Raw genomic sequence first — 25572 nt, 5'->3', positions numbered from 1 at the left:
TTTTTTTTTTTTTTTTTTTAATATTTCAAAGCCTTAGAACTTAAGAGGTTTAGAAGACACAGATTTTGAAGAATTTGATTTTGGCTAACCACACTAAATGGGGCATTAAGTTTCAGCAGAGGTTTCAAAATCACATGATTTTCTTAGAAAATAGTTCTGTTTTTTTAATAGAAGATACTGAATAATACTTCCATGCAGCAGTTACAATTTATATTGATGAAAAAGTAAAAGCAAAGATAACAACAAAGAGTAATGGTAGTGTTATAAACTTAAAAAAAAATGCATGTAATTGCATCTATACCAGAGAAATCATAAAAATCTGTTAAAGCAGCACAAATTTTTAAGTATTGTGCTATTCTAAGGTGGAGAGGAAAAAAAAGGCAAAAGCCTATGCACTCACAATCGAGATTTCTGCACTACTAGAACAAACTCTACAAGATTCATTGATTTCCTAAAATATTATACAAACAGCAGTCATTAGATTTGAGAAATATGAAGAGGAAAAGCACAGTAAAAGTAGAATTCACATCAAAGAGATGAGGATGCWAGATCCACACAGAGCAGCTACTACCAAGCTAGGATGCTGAAGTGTGTAACTGCATCAGCCAGTCCATGGTAAGTGACACACAACTTCTTGGGCTCCAACAAACCCAAGGCAGGAGGCTACGTGACATGAGCCACCAGTGTGAACATACACCTGGATGCCACCCTGTGCTCTAGATGTCCCTGCTGCAGCARGGGGGTTGGACTAGATGTTCTCTAGAGGTCCCTTCCAACCTCAACCATTCTGTGATGTGTGAAGAACACGTGCGCTCTCAACAGAGATCTGTGGCCTCATCCCTCCAGCAGACCCTCACTCTGCCYTAAGTGGTCTTGTAAAACAAGGGTGTGAAAAACTACTGTTTGCTTCCCAAAGAAGCACAAGAAAGAAACAAGGAAGCTTTAATAAAAGTTTCCTTGCAGATCTTACCTCTATTAATTYTCATAAATGAGTCTGGACTGAAAATATGTTTATAGTAATATATTTAAAAGCAAATCTTTTGGCTTATACCATTTGCGGCACTTGGACAAATAAACGGAACATAAGCCAGAGTTTTGTATTTCATGTACATACAGTATCTGATTATTCCCAGCAGTTGAGCTAAACCTTTCATTGGGAAYGACACTTCTGTTCATAAGTATCAACCTGAAACTATTTCCAAGTTCTTGCAGGCCAGAAAGTACCCCGAACCTCTGAGTATTCCAAATTAGGTCACACAACTGTGACAGATTCCCAGTGGGATAACTGTTGTTTTTTCGGTTTTTATTATAGYGAAGATGTTACTCAAAATGAACAAATAATAGGTTATCTTCCCTCACATGCTGACAGAAGAGTACCTTTACAATGACAGACACTAACTAACACTTTACAATGACAGACACCCACCCAGCAAACACAGAAGTGCAACACTGATCAGTCAACATCAATACACAAACTTAGTGTCAGGATTGAAACATATCCCATTCTTCAGCATAAATAAAATAAAAAGCAAAAGAGGAGAGTAAGGTAAAAGACACCCCAGTTTAGTAATTCTACATTTGCATACAAACTCAGATACAGGGAAAAATATTTCAACTCTGCATATAGTAAATACTGGCCAAATACCAAACAAAAATAAGCCTGAAACTACTCAACTACTTTGTTCAAAAGTAAAGTGCCTATTTTTTAAAATATCTACATCTCACYGAATCCAAACTCCATTTTTTTCATCACCTTGTTGGAGGTTTCATTGCTGCAACGTCTCACTGCTCCTGCTACCCTCATGCAGCTTCTCAGGGATCTCGACCTGTGTTTTACAGCCGCCCACTGCCACAAAAAASGGTTGTCATAAATGTGGCGCTGCAGCTTACTACAAGTTTCATGTGGAAATGGACACTGAAATAGCAAGGGGCAAAATTTGCCTTAATGCATAATTCAAATTCAGAAATGAACACCTACCAAAATACAAGGCATGATCAAAGACACCCAAGCGCAGCTTCAGCACATTATATAAACACTTCATCTCTCCCAAACCAACAGAGAAGTCAACATGCAAAACACACTTGTAAAAGACATTCTAGTGTTGATTAATCAAGTACCTCACATTAACAGCTTGAGCTTGTATAAATATTCAGAATATGCACATACTTAGCTTCAAGTCCAATAATAATCTCATAGATTTGCTCCTATTTATTCTGTGATCTTAAACAAGCACACACTTGCACAGGTCTGCCAAATAACAGGTCTTACACATAAGTATTTATATGTGTGTATATACATATTCTCTTTATTAATAATGCACTTTAATTAAGCAAACAGATGATTTCTTTTTTCTATGACCTTTAGACAGATGTGCACATTAGATATCTTTGTTATACCACAAGGTATTATTATAGCTTAAGGTTCATTCCARACTATACTGTCGCTATAGAGTCTATATGGCTTTTGTTTCAAACAACATCAATGCCCTGATAATGAAAACACTATGAGAAATGAAATAAGGTAAAASTTTTCAACTACCAAATTGAAAAATCAAAAAAAAATATATTTTTGTGCAGGCCCATTTCTTAAGTTAATCAAAGAATCACTGAAGCTGAACRGTACTTTTGGAGATGATCTAGTCCAATCTCTCTGCACCTGCAGGGCTACCCAGAGCAYACTGCACAGGGTGGCATCCAGGTGGGTTTTGATTATCTCCAGAGGAGACTCCAGGTCCTCTCTGTGTAGGCTGCTCCAGGGCTCGGTCACTCACAGTTAAGAAGTTTTTCCTGAAATTCAAGCGGAACTTCCATGCTTCAGTTTGTACCTATTGCCTCTTGTCCTATCACTGGCCAACACTGARGAGTCTGGCCTGATCCTCTTGACCTCCTTCCTAAAAATATTTATATGCATTGATAAGATTCCCTCTCAGGCTTCTCTAGGCCAAACAGACTCRGCTCTCTCAGCCTCTCCACACAGGCGAGATGCTCCACTCCCTCTGCAGCCTTCTGCTTGGCTCTCTCAGGTAGTTCCATGTTCCTCTGGGGAGCCCAGCACGGATAAAGTACTCCAGGTGTAGCCTCACCAGGCTTGAGTAAGAGGCARGATCCCCTCCCTTGACCTGCTGACAACACTCCTCACACAGGCCAGGAGCCCACTGGCCTTCTTGGCTTTCCTATTCAACTTGTTGTCCACTACAACTCCCAAGTCCTTCTCTGCAGAGTTGCTCTCCAGCAGATCATTTCCCAGCCCATACTGGTGCCCGGGGTTACTGCTTTCCACGTGCAGGACCCCACACTTGTCTTTGTTATTTAAGACTTTCAACAAAAAATTAATGTCCTTTTTTTTCTCCCCCCAAAATAGTTAGAATCCAAGTATTTATGCTGGGAGCACAAAAAGTGAAATTATCCAAACTATGAAGTTACCAGGAAGTTCTCATTTGCCTTAACACATCCTTTTAACGGAGCCAAGAAAACCAAGAATTATTAGAATTAAATGCATACTGATGGATCCAAAACTATCACATACATGTCAGATCAAGTTTATTTGTATATTTACATCTGAAACCAAAACACAACTTTTTTATTTTATTTTTAATCATATGCATAAAGTGTAAAACATTTCTTGGAYGAGTCTGGTAAATATTCTTATGAAATCACATCCCTATAGAGTAGYTCAGTAGAATACACTGTATTTAAACTCATAGGTTAGCTTTCAAACCAAACAGATAACACACCAATGTCTTACATTCCARGGGCATGAAGAAAGGTCTGTGGCTAATCATTAACAGCAGAACATATAGCAATGTCTATACATAAAATAGTTCTACTCAAAAGTACCTGTTCACTCAAAAGTACCTGTTCAATCAACCTTTCTGCCTCTCACCTAGGACTCCATGAATGGATTTTAGTTAAGCTCTTGAATCAACGGTCTAACAATCCAGTATGAATAACTTTTTCCTGTACTGGAAAAAATATTTCCATGAGAGAGCATTCAAACCCAAGATATTAGCATTTCATCATCCAATTGCATCATCCTATTGAAAAAAATCACATACAATGGGAAAAAAATTGTGTGTCTCAATGCTTAACAGGTGAGATAGGAGAGCACACATAGCATTATAAAATATAGACAGTTTTATAGAGAAGTTTTAATTAATATCTTCTCACTTCCAAGTCATAACACAGTCCAGTGTGACAGAGTCGCATTTTCGATGTTGAAATTTCTTGAAATATATGAATATTTGAGGACTGGAACAAAGCAARGAATGCAAAACATTCCCTTATTTGGTTAGAGCTCAAATGAGATTGAAATCATTTGGAATAGCTCATCCTGGCTGCTGTCTCCTGACATGTGGAGGAGAAGAAGGTGCTCAGGAGTAGCCAGCATGGATTCACCAAGGGGAAATCCTGCTTGACTAACCTGATCGCCTTCTATGAAGGAGTGACTAGCTGGATAGATGAGGGCAGAGCGGTGGATGTCATCTATCTGGACTTCAGCAAGGCTTTTGACACCATCCCTCACAGCATCCTCCTGGGCAAGCTCCGAAGGTGTGGGACAGATGAGTGGACGAGGAGGTGGATTAGGAATTGGCTCGATGGCAGGGTGCAGAGAGTGGTAGTCAGTGGCACGAAGTCTAGTTGGAGACCTGTAGTTAGCTGTGCCCCCCAGGGGTCGGTCCTTGGTCCGGTCCTGTTCAACTTATTCATTAACGACCTGGATGAAGGGCTGGAGAGCTCCCTCAGCTCCCTTTGCTGATGATACCAAACTGGGAGGAGCAGCTGATAGCCCTGAGGACTGTGCTGCCATCCAGAGGGACCTGGACAGAGTGGACAACTGGGCAGTGAGAAATCTCATGAAGTTCAACAGGGGCAAGTGCAGGGTCCTGCACTTGGGGAGGAATAACCCTGGACACCAGTACAGATTAGGCGTGGACCTGCTGGAGAGCAGCCCCGCAGGGAGGGACCTGGGTGTCATGGTGGATGACAAGATGACAATGAGGCAGCAGTGTGCCCTGGTGGCCAAGGCGGCCACTGGGATCCTGGGGTGCATTAAGAAGAGCGTCTCCAGCAGGTCGAGGGAAGTGATCATCCCACTCTACTCAGCCCTGGTGAGGCCACACCTGGAGTACTGCGTCCAGTTCTGGGCTCCCCAGGACAAGAGGGATGTGGAGCTGCTGGAGAGAGGCCAGCGCAGGGCTACGAGGATGATAGGGGCCTGGAACATCTGCCCTGTGAGCAAAGGCTGAGAGAGCTGGGCCTGTTCAGCCTGGAGAAGAGAAGGCTGAGGGGGGACCTGATCAGTGTCTATAAATATCTCAAGGAAGGCAGTGAGGAGGAGGGGGCGGTCTCTTTTCAGTGGTGGCCAGAGATAGGACTAGAGGAAAGAGCCACAAAGTGAGACACCAAAAGTTGCACAGGAACTTAAGAAAACACTTCTTGACTGTGAGGGTGACAGAGCCCTGGAATAAGCTGTGGAGTCTCCTTCTTTGGAGATCTTTAAAACCCACTTGGATGCAGCCCTGTGCCATGTGCTCTAGGCGACCCTGCGTGAGCAGGAGGGTTGGACTMGATGACCTCTGAGGTCYCTTCCAACCTTMRGCATTCTATGATTCTATAAAAWGTTTTATACCGAGACTACAATAGAGTTTTACAGGTAGGGCACTACCAAGGCCTGGAAAATACGGGTTGCAATTTGAAAAGGAAACACCAGAAACTTTCCCACATGATGACATAACGAGTGGCAGCAGCTAATTCTGTCAAATTTCTCTTTTTATAATAATCAGGACTGATCAGATTTATGTCGTTAGGAAGTATGCCACTAGGAAACAAAAATTCCTGTTTTTGTGTATGTTAAGAATACAGTATGTMTAATAAGTATGCACTAGTGGTGCTGCAAAGGTTAATTTGCTTCTACTAGTTCTCAACAAATATTACAGGCTTGATCTAAAAGACCCTCAAAATAAAGTGCACATCTGACATAATCCATAATCTCTAATTGATTTTAAATATTCCTGTCCCAGGAATATTTAAATTGGCAAGACATTCCTATCTGCCACCCCTTTCCAATCTAGAAGGATGTTTAAAGAGTCAGCAATAATGAAAATAAATGCTAATGAAGAAAAAAAGTTCACATAACTTTTGACAGCAAGGTTTGAATGACAAAGAAATTGAATTTATGTACACATCTCAATAGCAGCAAGGTTTTTCAAGCTCAAATTTTTATTTCCGGATCTAAGCTTTTCTTTTTAACCTGATTTATATGCATTTAAACATAAAATTATTTTTAGAGTAATCTAATCTTAACCTAACCTTCCTRAAAGAGTTATTTCCCCTCCTATTTATAATCTTTTAGTAGATCTCTTAAAAAAGCAGATTTCTTCTAACGTCGGTAAGGGATCATCTTGCTGCCTTGCATAGCAGGCAAGTCCAAATAGCCCTTTGATGTCATATGTCCAGCACAGAGCTTTCAACTATGTGGGCTTTCAACTGCCTGTTGACAATTCGTTGGACCATGACAACCCCTTTATGAAGGCAACATGCAACTAGATATTTCTTAAGAGTTTAATTTTATGCAGTTGACTTTTTTCTGAAGACATAGATCAAAATGAATAGCTTAAATAGCAATGACTTCACAGGTATTTACTTTTCTAATAAAAAATTATAAATTCTAGCAAAATCCTTTGCAAACATTTACAGAACACTTGACATGGATAATTCTCAATGTTCAAACACTGAGCGATTTATTTGTGCCATGACAGGTTTCCAGTCATTTAGAAAAGCACCACAGGAAGCCAGAAGTCTTCAAACAGTAAAAGATGCAGAACTAGGCATTTAAGACCTAGTATAGATTTTTAAATCTAGAGTTAAAATCTATTTTCCAGAGTGTAAACTCTACTACCTTAAGATCTTGTCCTATGCATTCCAATTCACATCACAGATATCTTACAGTGCAAGTGTGTGTATGTATGTGTATATACACACACACTCATCCACGATTATTTCCAAACAATTTCCCAAGTCTTTTGTAGAAGGCATTTTTCTTGATATATGACAAAAAGGACTASAAAAGTTTCCATATGTAAATAATTAATTTCATTAGAGAATCAAAGTTGTCTAAATACAATAACAAAAGTAGTTATGAATCCRAATTAGATCAAGCACGCAAGATACAGTTTTTGAGATGATTTCCTCCTCAAAGAGATACCTTTGGTAACTGCATTTGCCAGCAAAGTCAGTGCCAAAACAAAGCAGCCCTGAATGGCATACTTAAGGGATCTAGAGAGGAAAAGAAAATGATGATAAATATTTCAGTCTGAAACAGTAAATGRCATTTTATTTTCCAGAAGGATGTTATATAACCAATATGCATGCTGCAACTGAGCAAATACTTAATTTTGCAGTTATCAAGAAATACCTATAGTAGCTGTTTAAGACAAAATCTGTGGCAAACCATATTTGTTTCCAAATTAGTTTTGTGTCTATTCTCACCAAATCTACTTGCACCAAACTGATTTATAAGAGGGAGTTTGCTACAGCGGACTTCCCAGTAGCTTCAGCCAAGTCCTCTCAAAAAGAGGGCATGGAAACCTAGAATATATATTCATCATAAATAGAAAAAAAAATAACAAGTCTTCCTCCGCATATAATGTTGTCCAAGAGCTAGTTACACTAACCCAGGAAACTGTTTGTGGAGGAGGTAAAGAAATTTGAGAAGACCCTCTCTGYTCAGGGCTCTGTATTTAACAAGGAATGTGATTATCTTACTTAGATAAGGAGGATAAAAAGGCAAAAAAAATCTTTAATACAACATACAGTAACTTGTTTTACTGCCAACAATTTATATTTTCATTTTTGTCAAGTTGTGTCTTGTCTTCTGATAGTAGGATGATTAACACGGTCCTTCTCTTACCTATGAACTGTACCATTTTCCAGCTGCAATCCTTAGAAACCATTTTGAGGCTGCACCAACAACACCATGATCTCAGTGTTATTGCCTCAGGTAACTCTTAACTTATAGATGCGCTCCTATGGCAACTGCAACTAACCTGTACTGCTTATGGTTAAGATCTGTCAAAACCACGAGTTTGCACAAACTTAATCCTAGTCCAAACCTAGAGTAGAAATGGGTTTTGACGAACAGTTACTACAACAAGCTCTTCTCTGAATAACACTGGTTTTAAACAATATTTGCCAAAGGCATCACTGACATTAAATAAAAATAAATTTTAAAATAAATGAAGGATAGTTCACAAAACAGTAAGTTGCATCAACAAAACTTGGCTTTTTTAAATGGTTCCTCTTAATTCCCATCAATTTACCAATCCGATCCAACATTTATAAYGATTATTCAACATTCTCCCCGATTTTAAATGTCAACTAAGCTATTATGTTTAAAATTTCCTAAAAAGCAATTGAGCAGTTTTCCGTATCCATTTCTGCCTTTAAACTTGACGAGCATCGTCATCACACTATCGAGGCTCACATCAAAATACARCTAAATTTTGTCTCAATAGTTTCAACCATATTTCATAATTCTCTAATTTCAATCATGCTTGCCTCATTTCCCCAGAAATGGTTACAGACACAGTTACACAAAAGTAAGCATGCCAGTATGGCAAAGAGACAAGCTGCAACAGTTTAGAAACTGCATATATTTACACTACTATCCAACCATCATTCTGCTTATCTGCTAGTCTAATCAGATACTTTTCTTCTTGAGAGGAGAAAAAAAATCAACTTAAACAGTTCCATTCATCCAGAAAACATCACGTTATGCTTTCAAACAAGAAAGCTTACTGGCATCCTTTCAAGCTTAACCAGCAAATTAACTTGAAGTGGCAAAATATTACAGCACAATGGTGGAAAAAAATCTACATCCTTAGGATCACAGGATTATAGAATAATTCAGAGTGGACAGATACTCTCAAGATCAGCTACTCCAGCCTCCTGCTTGAACCTGGCCCAATGAGACCAGTGAGGTTTTCTAAACTCTGATTCTAAACTGCTGAGCTTTGACTAAACCAATCGGTTGTTGATGTCTGTATCCAACTGAGGAACAGGCTTCATACAGAGCCATCCGCTTATGATACCAGGCACAACTACTTTTGATCAGATTTATGATTTTATCTCCCCTTTTTCATACAAGCTACAGCTTAAAATGATCTCCTCTTACTCCCTCAAGTAATATGGTGTAAAGCAGTGAACACTAAAGTAATTTGGAGCAAGTAAATCTTACCCCCCCTTACTCCCATACTATCTCCACTTTCTATTGCTTTAAATGCTRCTTTATTTTCACAGATTCTGCTAATCTAGGGCCAGATCTATCACAACTCAGCCACTATCCAAACAGACAAATCAAGGAAGTTTGGACAGGACCTGAGTTCTGCCATTTCCCTGCCTGTTCAGATGCAACTTCACACAGGCAACAGGGCCACAAAACAGAGCAGTCTCAGTCTAATCCTCGTCTAACCCACCCACTTCCACTGCTGACCTTATGCCAGCTCTGAACCATAGAAATTCATTAGCAAAGAGGAAAACCAATCCAATACTTTTTCCATGGTCTTACATAACCAAAACAGCTCACAGAAGGGTGGAACAACTGGGAAAAAAATCATCAGGAGATAATCAAATGCAGAAGTGAAGACTGTCTTTGCCACTCAAGGTATCTTCCAATTTGACTGTAAATCTTTGCAGTTAATGAAGCTTTTCCTCTGTGCTGGTCTACTTCTCAAAATGTCATGCAAAATAAGTGCCTAAATGTCTGTTACTCGTAAGAATCAGGACAGGCAGGAACCGGGGAGAAYAATTTATGTAGGATTCTTACACAGGATTATTTTAAATTTTTAATCAATATAATAAGTTATCTTTTGAAGATTTAATTTTCCAAGCCCTCTCCTCTGCCTCCAACTTCTTCCCATGTAATTTTGCAGTAGGTTGATTTTCTTAAAGAACTGCCAAAGATTTATGAGATTGAGCTAGCATCAKAAATTTCATTTCAGATGTTTATTAGGTCCTGCCAATTTGAAATAATCTAAAATGAATATTCCTTAGCATTATTACATATAAAAAACCACATTCTTTTCCTCTCGTAAAGAATATTTCTAATAAATATCTGGTCACGATCAGCTCTGTTGTTAAACTTAAATCAAAAAAGTCTGTTAATGTCCGAGTCATTTTAGTTTTTCTTCTCCTCCAAAATAAAAATAAAGGCATGTTTCCAAACTTRTTCCTAAGGTAACTTCACAAATGCATCCAAAAGTAAAGGGTACGGAACTCTACAGTGGATAAACCTTACTGGTTAAAAAAAAAAAAACCCTTCTAAAATGAATATCCATTAGTGATTCCACATATTTCTGGAAAATAACTGGTTTGACAGAATGATCCATACTTCCCAAGGATTTTTGCCAGTATTGTGTTTTCAGCACAATTTTACTAAGATGCCGATTTACAGAATGACTTAGAAGCTCTTTTTGGTATGAAAATACACTGCTTTATTACAAACCTATCACGCAGACAGTTTTTAATAAAAATTTACTSAAGATTTTATGTGTAGTGAAGTCACGCTCAATGAATACAGCTAAAAATTCACACACACAGAAAAAGGAGTTTGTCACCACAGCTATAATGGGCATGAATATGGAAACAATGATTCCCAAGTAATATTCATATGACTGGAGTTAGCTCTGTCTAAAACAGAGGATTCGTGGCTCACTACAATCATTTCAGGATGAAAAAATCTGACTTTGAATCATATAATCCTTCAAAGGGTGGTAATATTGTTGTCCCTGCACACCCAAACTATATGAAGCCAATAGTCACAATTCTGAAGACGTATAATAGCTTGATGAAATTCTAAAGAGAAAATGCCACATTCATCCTTAGTTTCCAATATAGAAAGAAACATTTATATCTGAGGTATGTCGGGAAGACCTATGATCATATGTGATCCTGATCACTAAGAYGCACAATTATATGCACTGTCCCATCCTCCTACCTGAATATTATTCCTATTGAAAAAATCTGTAAACTTGGACCTTTCATCCCATCTTTACACACATGCTTAATAATGAACCTATGAATCATACTGTAAAGGTTATTCTCAGCTACAAGATGAAAAATGTCTGCATCTGAAAGCCAGCCTGACTGTTCTTGCACATGCAGTGCATTCAAACTGAGTATTTAACCCAATGATGTTATTTAAACTGAGGGGGGAAGAAATTCTTTCTTAGYGTTCCCAAGCTGCTGTCCAAGAGAAAGCGCTGTGAAAAGTGAAACTTTGAACAGTTATTTGCTCAAGATTAAGTCAACACTTTCAGAGCACAATATTTGTGCAAACATTTGGGCGTACATATACCTAAGCTCTGAAGAGCTGGAAAGCAAATAGATACTATGTGGGCTCTGCACAAACCAGGCTCTTTGGGAACACATTAGGACAGGTATCAGGAGAGCTATTCTGATCGGGCAGGTTTTGATTCTGTATGACAGTCATCTCATTCARTACTAACATAAAATATTTAAGTATCCTACATGATAAAGTGTGGGTAGACACAATAACACGACCATMGCACAACCTACTTACTGGAACAGAGAAACCCTTTTGTCAGCAGCAGACACTGCAGAACAATAAAATCCTCCCCTTGAGCACAACTCTGTCATTGTAGGGAAGAAGGTTTTTAATATAACTTTTATTTCAGTACCTGATCTCCTAAATGCTGGCCTCAAATTGTGGCACTATGTTCCACAACTGTTGATGCCACTATTGGGGATAAAGTTAAATGGACTTTCTTCAACACTAGGAGTCCTACAGTCCACCTAGTCTTCCACATGGGATTCACATATGCTAAATCCTTAGCAAACATTATCCGAGTGAGGCCAAAGTACCTCCTGTACCACCTTGCAACATGAGAGTTTCTTTAATTCTGCACTACAGAAAAAGGAAAAGAAAACATGCGCCACAATGTGTAGGGTGTAGGGTATTTTGCCAGTAAATACCTCTAGTATAGTTTCAAAATTCAAATGCTTGCACTTTCTGCATATACMAAGTCTTCTCACAGTTCAGAAAGTGATTTCTGAATGTTTAAAGTCTAAATCATATTTCTAAAAGATTCACAGAAAAACACACCATTTATCATGTGAACGCTAGTCTGATTTTCTCCCATGTTGTCTCATTGAATAGCTTTTCAAGCTACAAAGTCTTCCTCTTGAACAGCAGGGCTGCATCTTTTAGTTGAATAGATAAAATGAAGATAAGAAACAACCAAGGCCATCTGACCTGATGTTTTCCTACTACAGGACTTGCCCTACACCTCTAGCTCTAAAGTCGTATTCATACCAGGGAAGCTGTTTGGGACATCTGTTAGTCTCTTCCCATGTTAAAATAGGACTTTTAATTTCCATTTGCTTCTAGATATGATGCAATTGAGAACAAGTACAGTGTTTTTCATCTGAACTCTTCAGAGTTGCAAAAAAAGGGCATACTTAAGCAAAAGGAGACATGTCACTGTATTAGCCTGTCTCCAAACATTCTAAAGGAAACTACAGATGAAAGACACACAACCACCTCCCTACAGCACAGTGTATTGGTCAGACTGTGACCTTTTCACATCAAAGGTTGCTCATTTTCTAGAGAGCATTCGTGCTGGAACACGGCTCCTCATGCACAACCTCCCGGGCTCTTCAGCGCCTGCAGCACACGGAGCAGTCCCACACCGATGGCCTCGGCAAACTGGAAATTACACAGCAAAATAAATTCCGTGTCATTACAATTGCACCTTGCAATTGTAAAAATATTCAAATGCATGGTAGGACACATTTCTTGGCAAGTCTACCCTATACGACTTCACCTGCGAAAAAGGGGTTTTCCCTGGTTAATTACTGGCATTAAAAAAATATGAAGATCAAGAACCCATGATTATGTAGGAATATGTCTTGTTTTGTAAAGAATTTATGCTAGTTTGGTGTACACAATAAGCTATATTCTCAAAAGATTTTAACAGTAGACTAGCGTTTATRCTGGATCCTTTTGACAATGCAGAATTTCGGAATAAAAAAATGCAATAAGCGATATTAGTCTAACAGCAACAACTTGAAAGGAGTACCATGCTTTATAGATGGCAAGTTAACTTCTCATTCAGGAGACACTAAGTTCTTATACATGTACAACCAAAAGACCTAGTGCCTCAGGAGCAGCTTTTCCTCTATCTTTAAAGGGTTTTATCAAAAATTCTATCAACCAAGACCACACACTTCTGAAGATCATCTATCCAGAAAAGACATCACAGGAGTAGTAACATGCTTTATGCCACAAATACAACCATGTAAACAGAATTGTTCTGCAGACAGAAAGGCTTGTTTTTTGTATACCCACATGTAGTAGTAAAATTTAAGCTTAGTTTGATATTTGAGAGGAAAAAAGTGAAATCTGTGCACGCAGCACCCAAAGAAATAAAGCTATATTGTAAACCAACATGATTAGTACACCAGATCTCAATCTGACTATTGAAATGAAAACTACAGTTCTTCAGTTAAGAGCTTGTAAGCCATGGCAGAATTAGCTGAATAGAAAAAGTGGAAAAAGGTAAAACAGGAGGAAAATAAGGTAAGGTCAGAAAAAAAAAATGTTTGCTGATTTATTGCATTGTTAATAAATAATAGGAAAAGAAAAATCCTGCAGACTCCTCAAGATTTTACCATGAGAATCTCTCTCCACTTACAATGCAGGTTTGTGTAGGAGGAATAAAAACACTTGTTCAGAACTTGCTGCAAAGTTTTCATTACCAAATCTCTGCTGACAGACCAAGGAGGAAAGCAATTTAAATTGTTTGCCTAGCCTACCACAATCTTTTTGTTAAAAAGAAAAACGCCGTGGCAGACTACTTCATTTGCATGTGAAACAAGGAGACAAACAAACTTCAAATATTTACTATTTAATGAAAATTGAACACCATCCTTTCCCTACAAAGTGATGGGCAGGAAGTCACACAAGATAGCACAGGTTTACACAGGTTGAAGTAGCACTATGGAGAACAAACAGGCTGCTTTTACTCCCTGGTGTTCCACCAAACACTCTGAGTACGCAGTTTTATGGAATATCACAGAATGGCTGAGAGTGGAAAGGATCTCTAGGGATCAYGTAGTCCAACTCTAGGTATCCCTCAAACAGGGACACCTAGAACACGGGACACAGAATGGTAGCCAGGCGGGACTGGAAGATCCCCAGAGTAGAAGACCCCACAACCTCCCTGAGCAGCCTGTTCCATCTGTGACTTTGTTTCTCAGGGCTGAAAAACTGAAAGGAAAGTAGCCACATGTGTGATGCAGCACAAAGGTTAAGAGAGTAACCAAGTTAAAAATGAATTCAAGATAGCAGCTTATGAAATAAATTGTTCTCCCTCCATTCCTTGCTCTCTCCCCTTAATACCACAAGCAATTTCCTCATGTGAAACCCCACCTACACACCAGCCATTTATATTTGACTTTGTTTATTCCTAAGAGGGGCTGACGTTTCATATTCCCAKCAGGGATAAGAGGAAGAAGCCCAACACCAAACATCAAGTCGTTTCTTTTCTACTAAGATATTCTGCAACTTACACTACTTTCCTGTTTTGGTAACAACGTGTCACTGCTTTGTAAAGTACTCATTTATTTTTTATCAGCTAAAATTCAAAGACACTCAGATCTCAGGAGCTTCTTGCAGACATTTTGACACAAGTCCCACCAACTTCATAGCACCTAYTCCACATTTTGCACTTGAAGGTGAACTCTGATGTTTCCTCATTGACACCACTGTTCGTATCCTCCCTTTGGTCAAAGATAGGATCAGTTTTTGACATGAATGGTTAACAAACTGGATAAAATAGAGAAGATCAAAGAGGAGAAACAATCAGTTCTAGCCCATCAAAACACAGGTATCTTCACAAAATGTTTAAGCTGACACTCTTGTACTGCAAGTGCACAGCTCTCCCATGGAGAAAGGCAGGCAATAAGGGAACAGCTAAAATTCTCCAAGCTATAAATAGAAATGTGGAAAATGCCTGCCTATTTTAGCCTTTACTTCCCTCTTCAATTTAGTCTAACATTTCCCATGAGATATTTTGAGCTCCCTGAGCAAACAAAACTTATCCTGGCTCATCTGAGTGGATTTTTATTGGGCATTTAAACACTCCCTTTTAGCAAGGGCACAACAGTTAAATGCTTAAAGCCACCCTTCCCACCCAGCTCATGGCAAAGTTGTTTTAGAATTAGAGTTTGGATATATTGTGATTTAAGCAAGGGCGGAAGTGCAGTGGTCTTCATAAACACGGAGGATTAAAATGAGGTTTCACTTTTAAATCAATAAAGCTTCGTGTGCAAGTGCTTTACAAAGAGAAACCCACCCTGTTATAACTCTGGTCTGCTTGAGTTGCACAAATCCAAGCAAGTTCTTCCCCTCATCCCCCAATTTAAGAGGTCTTTCATAAGCTTTTCTTTAGTGATGATGTTGTTATTAAGTTCCACAGAGTTCTACAGGAGCAAATATGGAGAGCTAAGCCCCTTCAGACTGAAACTAGATGAGTAACTGAAGCTGTAAACAACAAGATCTCCACATCACATGGTCTCCAGACTGGAATTTCAGTATTTGCTGTGCACTGAGACAAGTTTCTGTCACAAAGATCTTCTACAGTAAACAAAAGACCAAAGCAGAAGTAAGCGTTACAGTACAGTATCTTGTGTCAGTCTCATTGCATCCCCAGGGGCTCAACATATTCCTGTCTACAATTGCTCCTCATTAACAGCGTTTAAAAAAAGGAAGAAAACATCTCATCAGATCTGGTCTAGTCTATTTAGGGATAACCAATTCAGAAGAAAAGTCTCCTCATAAAATAAATGCCATTAAACACACACGCAGAGCCCTGGTAATGCGAGCAAGTTTCAAGCTCCTAACATTGCAATTCCAAACACAGGAAGTTCAAGGGACCACAGTGTTCCACGGCATCTGAGAACTAACAGGAAAGCTTTTCTGGGTTTCATCCACTCCCATGCCAAAATTAGAGCATTAAAACAATCTTCACATACTCCATACTTTCAAAGGGACAGCAATTATTAAAGTATATTTGAACACACTTTTTAAAGTACGTTTAATAGACTTAAAAGCTACTATTGTAGTAAAGAACTCTTAACTGCATCAGAAAGTTTGATCTAGTTTCCTATTAAGAACTTTAAACAGAAGCCCATACTCAGACCATCATTTTCCCCCCCAGCAYAAYMCCCCCCCCTTTTTTTTTTTAAATACTTTGCACCTCAGTTATACACCTTGAGCCTTTCCATCAGCGAGTTAATCCAAAGCAACAGCTTACTGTGCATTTCACACTCCTTAGTTAATAATTACATCCCACCAAGGCAAAAATTGTTCATATTTGGTTTCTGTTGCTTCTTCTTACATTCTCATGATTAGAATCCACTTGAAATAGATTTTTGATACTCTAACTCTGCAATGTTATAGTGACACCTATAACTAAAAYGCCAGGACTCCTGAGAGATGCAACCGCTGTTGCATTTAGAAAAGATATACTCCAGAAAATATTATAGAAACCAATCTATTCAAAATCACTATTTGGATGGAAGATGGTTAATGAGATTAAAGTATATCTATATCACTGAAAGCGACACATTGCCAACCTGAGAACTCAAACAAAATTATACAGCAATCTTTAGGTATCCCTTATTTCTTTACTATAAAGAAACTTGGTTTATCTGAAGAGCAAGTTCAGAAATGTATTTTGTCGTTTGACTACAATATTATGATTTAAGCAGTAGTAGTTGTAGTTTATGATGAATAAAAAAGTGTAATCGCAAGTACAGTACCTGGATTTCTGTAAGCTTACAAATCCAAAGCTTACAAACTGAGATAACCACTATTATGTGAATACTAAATGTGAACACCTCTTCCGAGAGGGWTGAAAGGCATTTCATCCATTTTACAAGCCAAATTCAATTAAGCTAACTCTGTATAAATATAAAAATTAATGAAGATTTGCTCCATATAGATGCTAAACAAGATAAATACTCCTACCACACATTGATTTTTAAATAAAGGATTGTTAAGCCTGTTGTAACAGTACACTTGCTAACTTAGGAATACCGATGGTTTCTGGCAAATAGAAAGAGATTATTAAACCAAATCAATTTACACCGCTACTCACAGTATGGTGACTTAACCACAATAGTTGGAACAATCTTTAACATTTCACATCGAAAATGAAGACAGGCTGAGGATCCATAAAGAGCTAAGGATCAGGAGAACTTAYGAAGTTTGTAGCAGTAATAGTAATACATAAAATCAAATCAAAATAAAACCACCACAAACCTGAAACACAAGAGCCTGGTACAGAAGTACTGCTACATCACACTACAGTTGCTCAAGAACATGAAGACACTTCATTACTTGATAGTCACAATACTAATCCTTCTAAATTTGGTAGGTACTACTATAATCAAAAAGTTATAGACAATTAGAGCTTCTGTAAGTGGATTTACTGCCACGTTAAAGGTACAGTAAAACTATCAAGTAAAACATATTAACTTATGTTTGAAACATGAGTTTAGTTTCCATTCATTCCAGAACTGTGCACCACAACACCATTTTTGTTGTTGTTGTGTTGTTTTTCCCCTCTCTGAGCTACATTAATTGAGAAACGATATAAATTTTGTTACCACTTTTTTCAACTGACTTGATTAAAACATGTCTTTATACTGGGTAGAGGGAAGATTTGTATACATTTTATCCAAGAGGAAGTTGTGTCATAAAATTATATTTGAGCTTTAATATTTTTTCATTAGATTATATAAAATTAACTATTAAAATTGATAAAGTTAGCAACAACAGACACATGTTGCTGTCGCAGTGTAAAGGCAAGTGGAATTGTTAAGCTACGTGGTACTGCAAGGACCTTATTTAGAGTAAATACATGAAATACCAGAGTGCAGTTCTAAACAGTGAAAATCTACCACTTTCTACATAGGTAAAAAATAAACTGCTGCTAGATKATGGCATTTAAGAACGTATGAGCGTTACAACTCAAGAGCTCTGCTTGAGAGAAGCAATAAAAAAAACATTAAGTGAAGATTTCAGAAGTGTCTTTTTAAGAGAAAATGTGGAAAAGGGAAAAGAAGGGGTTGATGTGTAGAGATCTTCAAGAAATCACAGGTATGAAAGAAAATTATTCAAGAGTGCTCAGAATTAGTACAAAATATACTCAACTACTTTTTTTTTAATTTTATAGACTACTGATTGGTTATGACATGAATCCAAATAAAGCCACAGGATTTTGAGATGGATGACGGCCAAAATTCCTAATCCCGCTTTTCTGCCGCTTCAGGCTTGTTCACTCTAGCTCCATGCTAAGAATTGAAACCCCAAGTTACTTTTGCTATAGATCTTGTCATTTTGCACCTTCTGTTTCCCAAGTCAAAACTATAAAAACCTAATTTGTTCACATATAATATTGCAAAATATCACAAGGAGCTCTAGTCAAAAATGGATATTTTAGTATATTTGTTAAGCTTTACATAAAGTCATTTTCATAGAGAGTTAGATACTGCAATAAAGTTTTACTTCATTTCCCTCATTCYTCAATGCTCAGTAACTGATTTGCCACATATTACTCATAACTTGGATTTGCCATTAATGGACTTGAATACCACAAGTTAACTCTAAATTTGCTAACATTGTTTTCAGGTTTAGGAACTAACCATTAATTAACGTACTTCTAACAGGAAGCCAAGGTGAAATGCAAATGTAACAGAATTTTTACCTCCAGTTTGTTTTAGACCAGTTAAGTTCACATTTCAAAATGTGAGCATCCAGAGCAGATACAGTCTGTAATAAAAATTTCTCTCTTACCCAAACCTATGCAAGAAGACATTCAGATCCAAATTACAATTACTTTGAAAAGTTAAGACTCATGATGGACATATAAAGCAGTTATTTGGTACAAAGCAAAGTTTGCACTGCTGCATCAAAGAAGCAGAAAGCAAGCAAGCAAGAAAAATACTTGAAATGATTYGTTTAAATTTATACTAAGAACTGTTTGGAAATGATTGATATACTGCAGGATGTCAAGAGTTTATTTTAAAAGTCATTTGTAATACACATCTGATTGCTTCTCAAACATTTAAGAAACAGCTCCTGCAAGGCTTACACATAACTACACATATCTGACTAATATGGCCTTTTAACAGGCCTTTATGGTCTTTTACTCTTTTAAATAGGAAAAAAAATAAAGACAATGAGAAAGATAAGTTTAAGAAAGTTTACCAGCCTCTTAATACAAATATTAAAGTTAAAAACATTAAGCGTTAGAATAGAAACGGTGTCTGCTTCAGAAAAYGCACGGAGTTCTTTCTGTGGAGAGTAAGATGTCAACAACATCTTGTAAGTGAACTTTCCCAACATGCCATTGGCACCACCTGCTATATAGTCTACTTACATACTTTACATGAGGCATTCTGTACACAAAACAGAAAGGGAAAAAGCTGTTTGATAAGTTATATCTTTCGCATTATTATACAAACTAATGTTACTTTGTAGATGAAATGACTAAKAACAGTTTAAAACTCTCACATCTCCAGGCAAAAAACTGACCTTAAATTTAGAAACTAAAAATCAAAATAGATCATTAGGTCACAGTCTGATCTGCGAAAGAATGCCTTTACAAAGCCTCACTTTTAGAAGATGTCACCCATTAAAAATCATAGTTAGAGCAATAGCTCAAAGTTATATGACAGCCGAATAACTACAGCTGATGCAAGACAATGGCAGGAGGAAGATTCACGGTAAGCTGATTGTAGGTGTCCTATAGCTTATCCTTCTTAGTTCCTGCCTCTTACTTCATCTGAAGTAGAATACTGCTGCAGGCTAAGGAAAATAAAACAACAGCTGCAGAACTAAATGGCTATTCTTTCTGTAAATGAACAGCTGTGGTAGAAAATTGGCCCTCCGGCAGTCTAGAGAGGAGTATGATAGTTCTCGTACTCCACTAAAAGGCACAAGTGAATATTCCAAAAATATTCTAGTAAAAAGTTCAGAAAAATAGACTCACAAAAAATTCTAAAGGAATCATGGGAAACTGGATTAAAACTTTGAAAGAAAATCATGGATAATGCAATTATCCATATYTGAAATAAATATACCTACACAGAACGGTTTTAAGCGTACATATATAACCATGGATTGCCTCTAGAAACCAATTATGAACTGGGAAGCAAAAAGCAAGAGGAACTTCAGGTAAACCTGGTAAACCTGTCAAACAGAAAGAAAATAAAATTCCTGCAATGCTATAAGGAACAAAGATAATCTGTATCTATTGGAGAACACAGCASTATTTGGAGATGCTAGGAGTTAAGTGAATCACTGAAACAGCCTAGTTTGGCTTCAATATTAAAAGCCAGACTAGCACTTGAAATACTAAATTCCTCAATTTCTCTACAAACCTCCTTCAGGAGGCAAGGAAAAGCACCAAAAGTCTTTGTGTTTCAGTTCTCCAAGAAAACCTCCATTTACCCTCTTACTTTRAAGAGGAGAGGCTGTCCCCAGCAGGAATATCATAAAGCAAGCTTAACTGRGTTTTTATTTGTGCTAGTAGCAGCCTATAAACAAAACAAAAAAGCTGACTGAGGACAAAAATTCACCACAGGTGCAATTAGGTTTATTTTCACTAGTTTCTTAAAAATATATACACAGTACCAACCAGGTTTACTATCTTCTTTAAAAATACTGATTTTCTTCACAATAAGAAGTGAGGGAAGTTACACTCTAGCATAACTACAGAGAGATTTCCTGGTAAGTATGGATAATTACAGCATTGTAACTTCCTTCCAAGCCACCCATCCACATTCTCCTTTAAAGAGCGCTACTCCATTAGGCACAAGACAATAGGGTTTTACTATGCTGAACTCCTTCGAAAAGCCAACCCGAGGAGTATTTAGCATTAAAAGCTGGGCTACACAACATGCACAGACAGAAACATTTTTATGCTACTCAGCTCCACTGAATTAACCTACTGAAACTTCTAGTGTCATCATCTATTTAACTTCTGCCTTTCCCTCCCCTTCCTCTGATATTAGTTACACACAATCCACCTAAAAAAAAAAAAAAATCACTTAACAAGTGAAATCTGGCAAGTTTTCTAGCATTATGTACATTTAATCACCAAGTGCTTGTTCTTCACATCGCTATACAGTGTTGAATTCAGGTAACAAACTTCAAGCACTAAAGGAAGTGCTGCATAAAAGTCAGTATACAAATAAACCCATAAACCAGTTCAGAGCTGTCGTTGCTCTGAGATGTGAGAACTGGGACAAAGTCCTAGGAAAACTAGGTTTTCTCTAAGAGAAATTTCATGAACCATGCTTTGCACAGTTTCAAGACCATTAAACCTATGATTACTGTACTGATTACAAATCACCATGATTATAAAAGCAGCACCCAGATTATCAAACAGAATCCTTATCCAACTCTAAGACTGAAAATCCAGAACAGGAGAAGCTATATGCCCTAATGTAAAGGTGAAACAATAAGGTGAATGCTGCCTAACACTGGTCAAGTCTACGTATAAAATTCCAATTCCTTCTCCCTCAAATGAAACAAGGAACTAAGCTTTGTAACTGAGGAGAAGGGATACTATTTAGAGTAGGTTATATTGTTATCATTCCAGATCAGAAATGCTCTTCTACAGTCTTTAAGGCAGTGGGCCACCAAGGAGAAATACAGGTATACAGGATTGGGATCCCTAAAACATTTATGGAGCTCCATAAGACAAGAGTAAGAAATATCAGAACAGGAATAAACTTGAGTATATRAGTACTTATTCTGAATGCCCACCAATTGTATCAGTTGAACATACTGAGTACCTCAGCCGTACATTATCTCAAGATGCTTAAGCTTAATATGCTATATTCGCACAACATGAATATACATGTGTGTGTCTATATATATTATATATATATATGTATATATATATATATATATATATATATCAGTAAGAAGATAGCCATAGATCTTTCAATCTATGTAAGCAATATACCACATTAACATTTTTTACCGGAAAGTCTAAAACTTGATTCTGGGGGAGTCTTACAAGTTTTGGCTCATCCAGTCGTCCAGAACACAGCTTTTCAGAATGAAGCAATATTTAACTGTGTCATGTTCATCATAAATATTTTAGAAAAATATTCAAGAAGCACATTACCTATGAAAGACTGGTGTATTAATAGTCATTCACAGTGAGATGACATTTTTTAGTGCTTATCTAGTAGTTAGAGGGTTTAAGTCATTTGCAAAAGGAAGATCTGTACAAGTAACTCTGAGGTGGGGCTTGAGCCACGACTTCTAAAGGAAAAAAAAAAAGCATTTATTTTTAAACATACAACCATAAACGGTATGAACAAAGAAAACTTTCAAAATATGAAAGCATGTATCATTTCCTGATGCCAAGACCAGACAGACACTCCCAACTTACTAGGGGCAACATACAAAACTTGATCTATCCTAGATCTCTTTCTACTGATAATTAAAAACAAAGTGACCAGTTGTAAAACTAATGAATTTTGTGAGAAAAAGAAAATAAAAACCAAACGAACTGGAACTTCCCATCCATCTSCAATACAGAAGGGGGTTAAATACAAACAATGGGAAATACAGAAATGGTTCTCATCTAGCAGTCACTTGAAAGTTTTCTAAGTAAATTCAATTTACCTTTCTACAACAGTATCCTATGAGTCTTAATTAGTATGTCCCCTAGCAACCATGTTCRGAACACCTCCTGTATATATGTATATTATATATATAAATATACATATATGCATGCATGTGTGCGYCTGAAGAGTAGTTACCTGACCAGTTTGATGCTAAAAACCCTATTACTCAAACTGTATTTTTGTGGTATTCAATGCAAAAGGGGAATGAGGGGCAGAGTATGACCAAAGGATTCTCCAGAAAACATCTCTTCTGCTGTTTGAAACCCAAAAGCACCATCATTTCATACATAAGCCACATGACAAGTTCCTTTCTCTCTCCAGGAAACTAAGTTACTTAGAATCCAAAGATTTCCTCAGCCTTCTGACACCCTTGGCTCACATAAAACATCACAGCTAATCATTTACTATTTGGTGCTCAGGTAAGAGATTAAATGAAAGTAGCAGTATCAGGAAGAAACTGAAGCAGCTGTTCTAGGGCTTGCCTAAAAACGAATCACATCATTCTCAGTTACTCACAGATCAAGAATTTCTCATGCCCTTAAGACAGACATGTTTTGGTGGAAAGAAGGAATAACTAAGACATATGCAGTCCAAGTACTATCATCTGGTCTTGTTATCTTGACTTACACAGATTCATAACGAAAAAAAAAACTGAGACACAAGAAGAGTCTAGCCTTTTTGTCCGAGATATAAGTGGGAGGGAAGGAGAGAGCCTATCTACAGTTCTCCCTCCATTACCTTTCTTCATAGGTGAGAAAAGGTTAGTGGGAAGTTCCTTAAGGTCTAGAAGAAGTAGATGTGAGCTAATCAGGTGTTCAAGCCAGGTGTATCCTTAGTTCTGTGACCTTATAGCTTAGTAGAAGGCACAGTAACATGAACTTTAGTGCTTATCATTCTCTTCATAGTCACCTGGATGGAACAGAGCTGTGAGGAGACCTTTTAAAGCCTGCTCATCATAGATCTATTTTTAATAGATGCTGAAGAGAGGGTGATGCCTATATAGGAAGTTAACCTCAGATACTGCAGGTCTAAAGAAGTCCTCCTATGCCCATTTTCCTGATGGAAAGAAACAGACTAGAAAGAATAAGATTAAGTAGAATACACTTACAGAAACAGATTAGTCCCCCAGGCACTCATTTCACATGTTCTTCCACATGGAAGAGTTACAAGAGCAATGAAGAAGCATTTTTTTTCCCTAGCAGACTATATTCGAGAGAATTACAGTAACTAACCCATCAGCTACTGCTTCCTGAAGCTTCAGCATCTCCTGTACAGAGCAGCGAAGCGCTGCCTGGCAGACAGGGCTGATGAGCTCAGGTATAAGAAAACCTCAGCCCATTCCCCTGCTCCTGGCCTCCGTGGAGCACCCTCCCCAAGGAAKGCATGGGGGCACGCACCTTCCCCCGGGAGCTCCCGTTTCCCGCTGTGAAGGGAAGGGCAGGACAAGGCCCTTTCTACAGGGCGAGGTGATTCCGAAGCGGACCGTGCGGCACCCGATGCTGAAACACGCTGAAAGCGGCGCTGCCCCTGAGCGGGAGGACACGGCGCGTCCCCGGGAGGCCGCGGGAGCCGCCAGGAGCCCAGCGCAGGCCGGGCGAGCCCTCTGCTCAGCCCGTGGGCCGCCTCCCCGCCGCGGTACTCACAGTCCAGGTGCTTCTTCTTGGGCCCCATGACCTCGTGGGTCGTGGCCTTGCAGACGGTTTTCGAGACAGCCGAGCCGGTCACGCTGTGCTGCGCCGCCGTGATGCGGTCGGTGAGGCTTTGGCCGGACATGGCGGGCTGCGCTGGCGGCGAGCGCGGCGCCGCTGCCTCCTCGGGGGCCGCAACGGGAGAGACCGGGAGGACTCGCCGGCGCACGGAGCTCGCCCGGGCTCCCTCACCCCGCCGTGCCGCAGGCGGCCCCCGCTCCGCCCTCAGGGACGGACCTGTCACCCGAGCAGGGACCCCTCCTCCTCCCGCTCCTCCCGCCCCCTCCCCCAGCCGCCGTCCCCTCCCCCTCGCGCCGCGCCTTCCTCTCGCCCTCCCGAGCACAGCAGCGGACACGCGCCGGGCGCCGCAGGAAAATGGCGCCCGCGGAGCTCCTCCTCGGACCTTGCCGGGCCGCCCGCCCCACGTGACCGCCGCCACGCCCCCACGTGACACGCCCCGCCGCGCCTTACGCGACGCCCCTCCCTCCCTGGCGCCACAAGCCGAGGGGRTGGGGGAGTGTCACGTGGTGCGGGGCGGCCGTTGGGGACTGTTGAGGGGCGACGGTTGGCAACGACTGYTGGCGCCTGTGGGGAGCGCAGTTTGGGGAGACCTTCTTGTGAGGAGAGGGTCTGAGGGGAGATGGATGCTGGTGGGAATCGGAATGGGTCCCAAAGCCAAGTGACATGTGTGCGCAGTGCTCATCTTCCCCGTTAAAACCACGGATTTGGTCAATGGGAATATTGATGAACCCATCGATGAACCCACTTGAGTTTTCCCCTGAGTAGCATTAAAATGGTCTGTAAAAGTGCGTAAAAGAAAGGCTTCCACCCTATAGGATGTTTTTGTGTTTCTCAACTTGGAAAGTTCTGTGGAAACTCCTTTAGTGCCACCTTACACAGTGAAAATGTAAAGGAAAAAGTCTGCTCAAAGGCTGTGAGGCATTACAGTCTGCATGGTTGCTGTGATCATGTCTCTCCTCAGTGTTTACTTGTTTTTTTTATTTTTAATTATTTGAAAGCTTGCCAAAAAAAAAAAAAATCAAACATACATAAGAGGAAGTATTTCTTTGTTTTCTAAGACCTCTCACAAACAACCTCCCACCATTTTCATATTCAGCCAGTGCTTCTTGGGGCTCTTGCATCTGGTCTG

General features: G+C 39.1%; 1 protein-coding gene across 7 annotated transcripts in view; it reads right to left on the bottom strand.

Moving 5' to 3' along the window:
* PICALM (phosphatidylinositol binding clathrin assembly protein) overlaps positions 1–24590 on the bottom strand; it is a 68425-nt gene extending 43835 nt beyond the window's left edge. For 2 of the 7 annotated variants that reach the window (XM_026034941.1, XM_026034942.1), the window contains exon 1: positions 24378–24568. In XM_026034941.1, coding sequence (XP_025890726.1) covers positions 24378–24507 — 130 coding nt within the window. In that variant the 5' untranslated portion in view covers positions 24508–24568. Of the gene's footprint in view, positions 1–24377 lie in introns of all 7 variants that reach the window. The other 5 variants (XM_026034943.1, XM_026034937.1, XM_026034938.1 and 2 more) reach the window with 5 other exon arrangements.
* Positions 24591–25572: the final 982 nt, after the last annotated feature.

This window comes from Nothoprocta perdicaria, unplaced genomic scaffold (genome assembly GCF_003342845.1).
Source record: "Nothoprocta perdicaria isolate Ctin4 unplaced genomic scaffold, notPer1 scaffold_152, whole genome shotgun sequence".
Lineage (NCBI taxonomy): Eukaryota > Metazoa > Chordata > Aves > Tinamiformes > Tinamidae > Nothoprocta > Nothoprocta perdicaria.
Note: the sequence above shows the minus strand (reverse complement) of the source record. Positions and strands in the feature narration are given on the sequence as shown.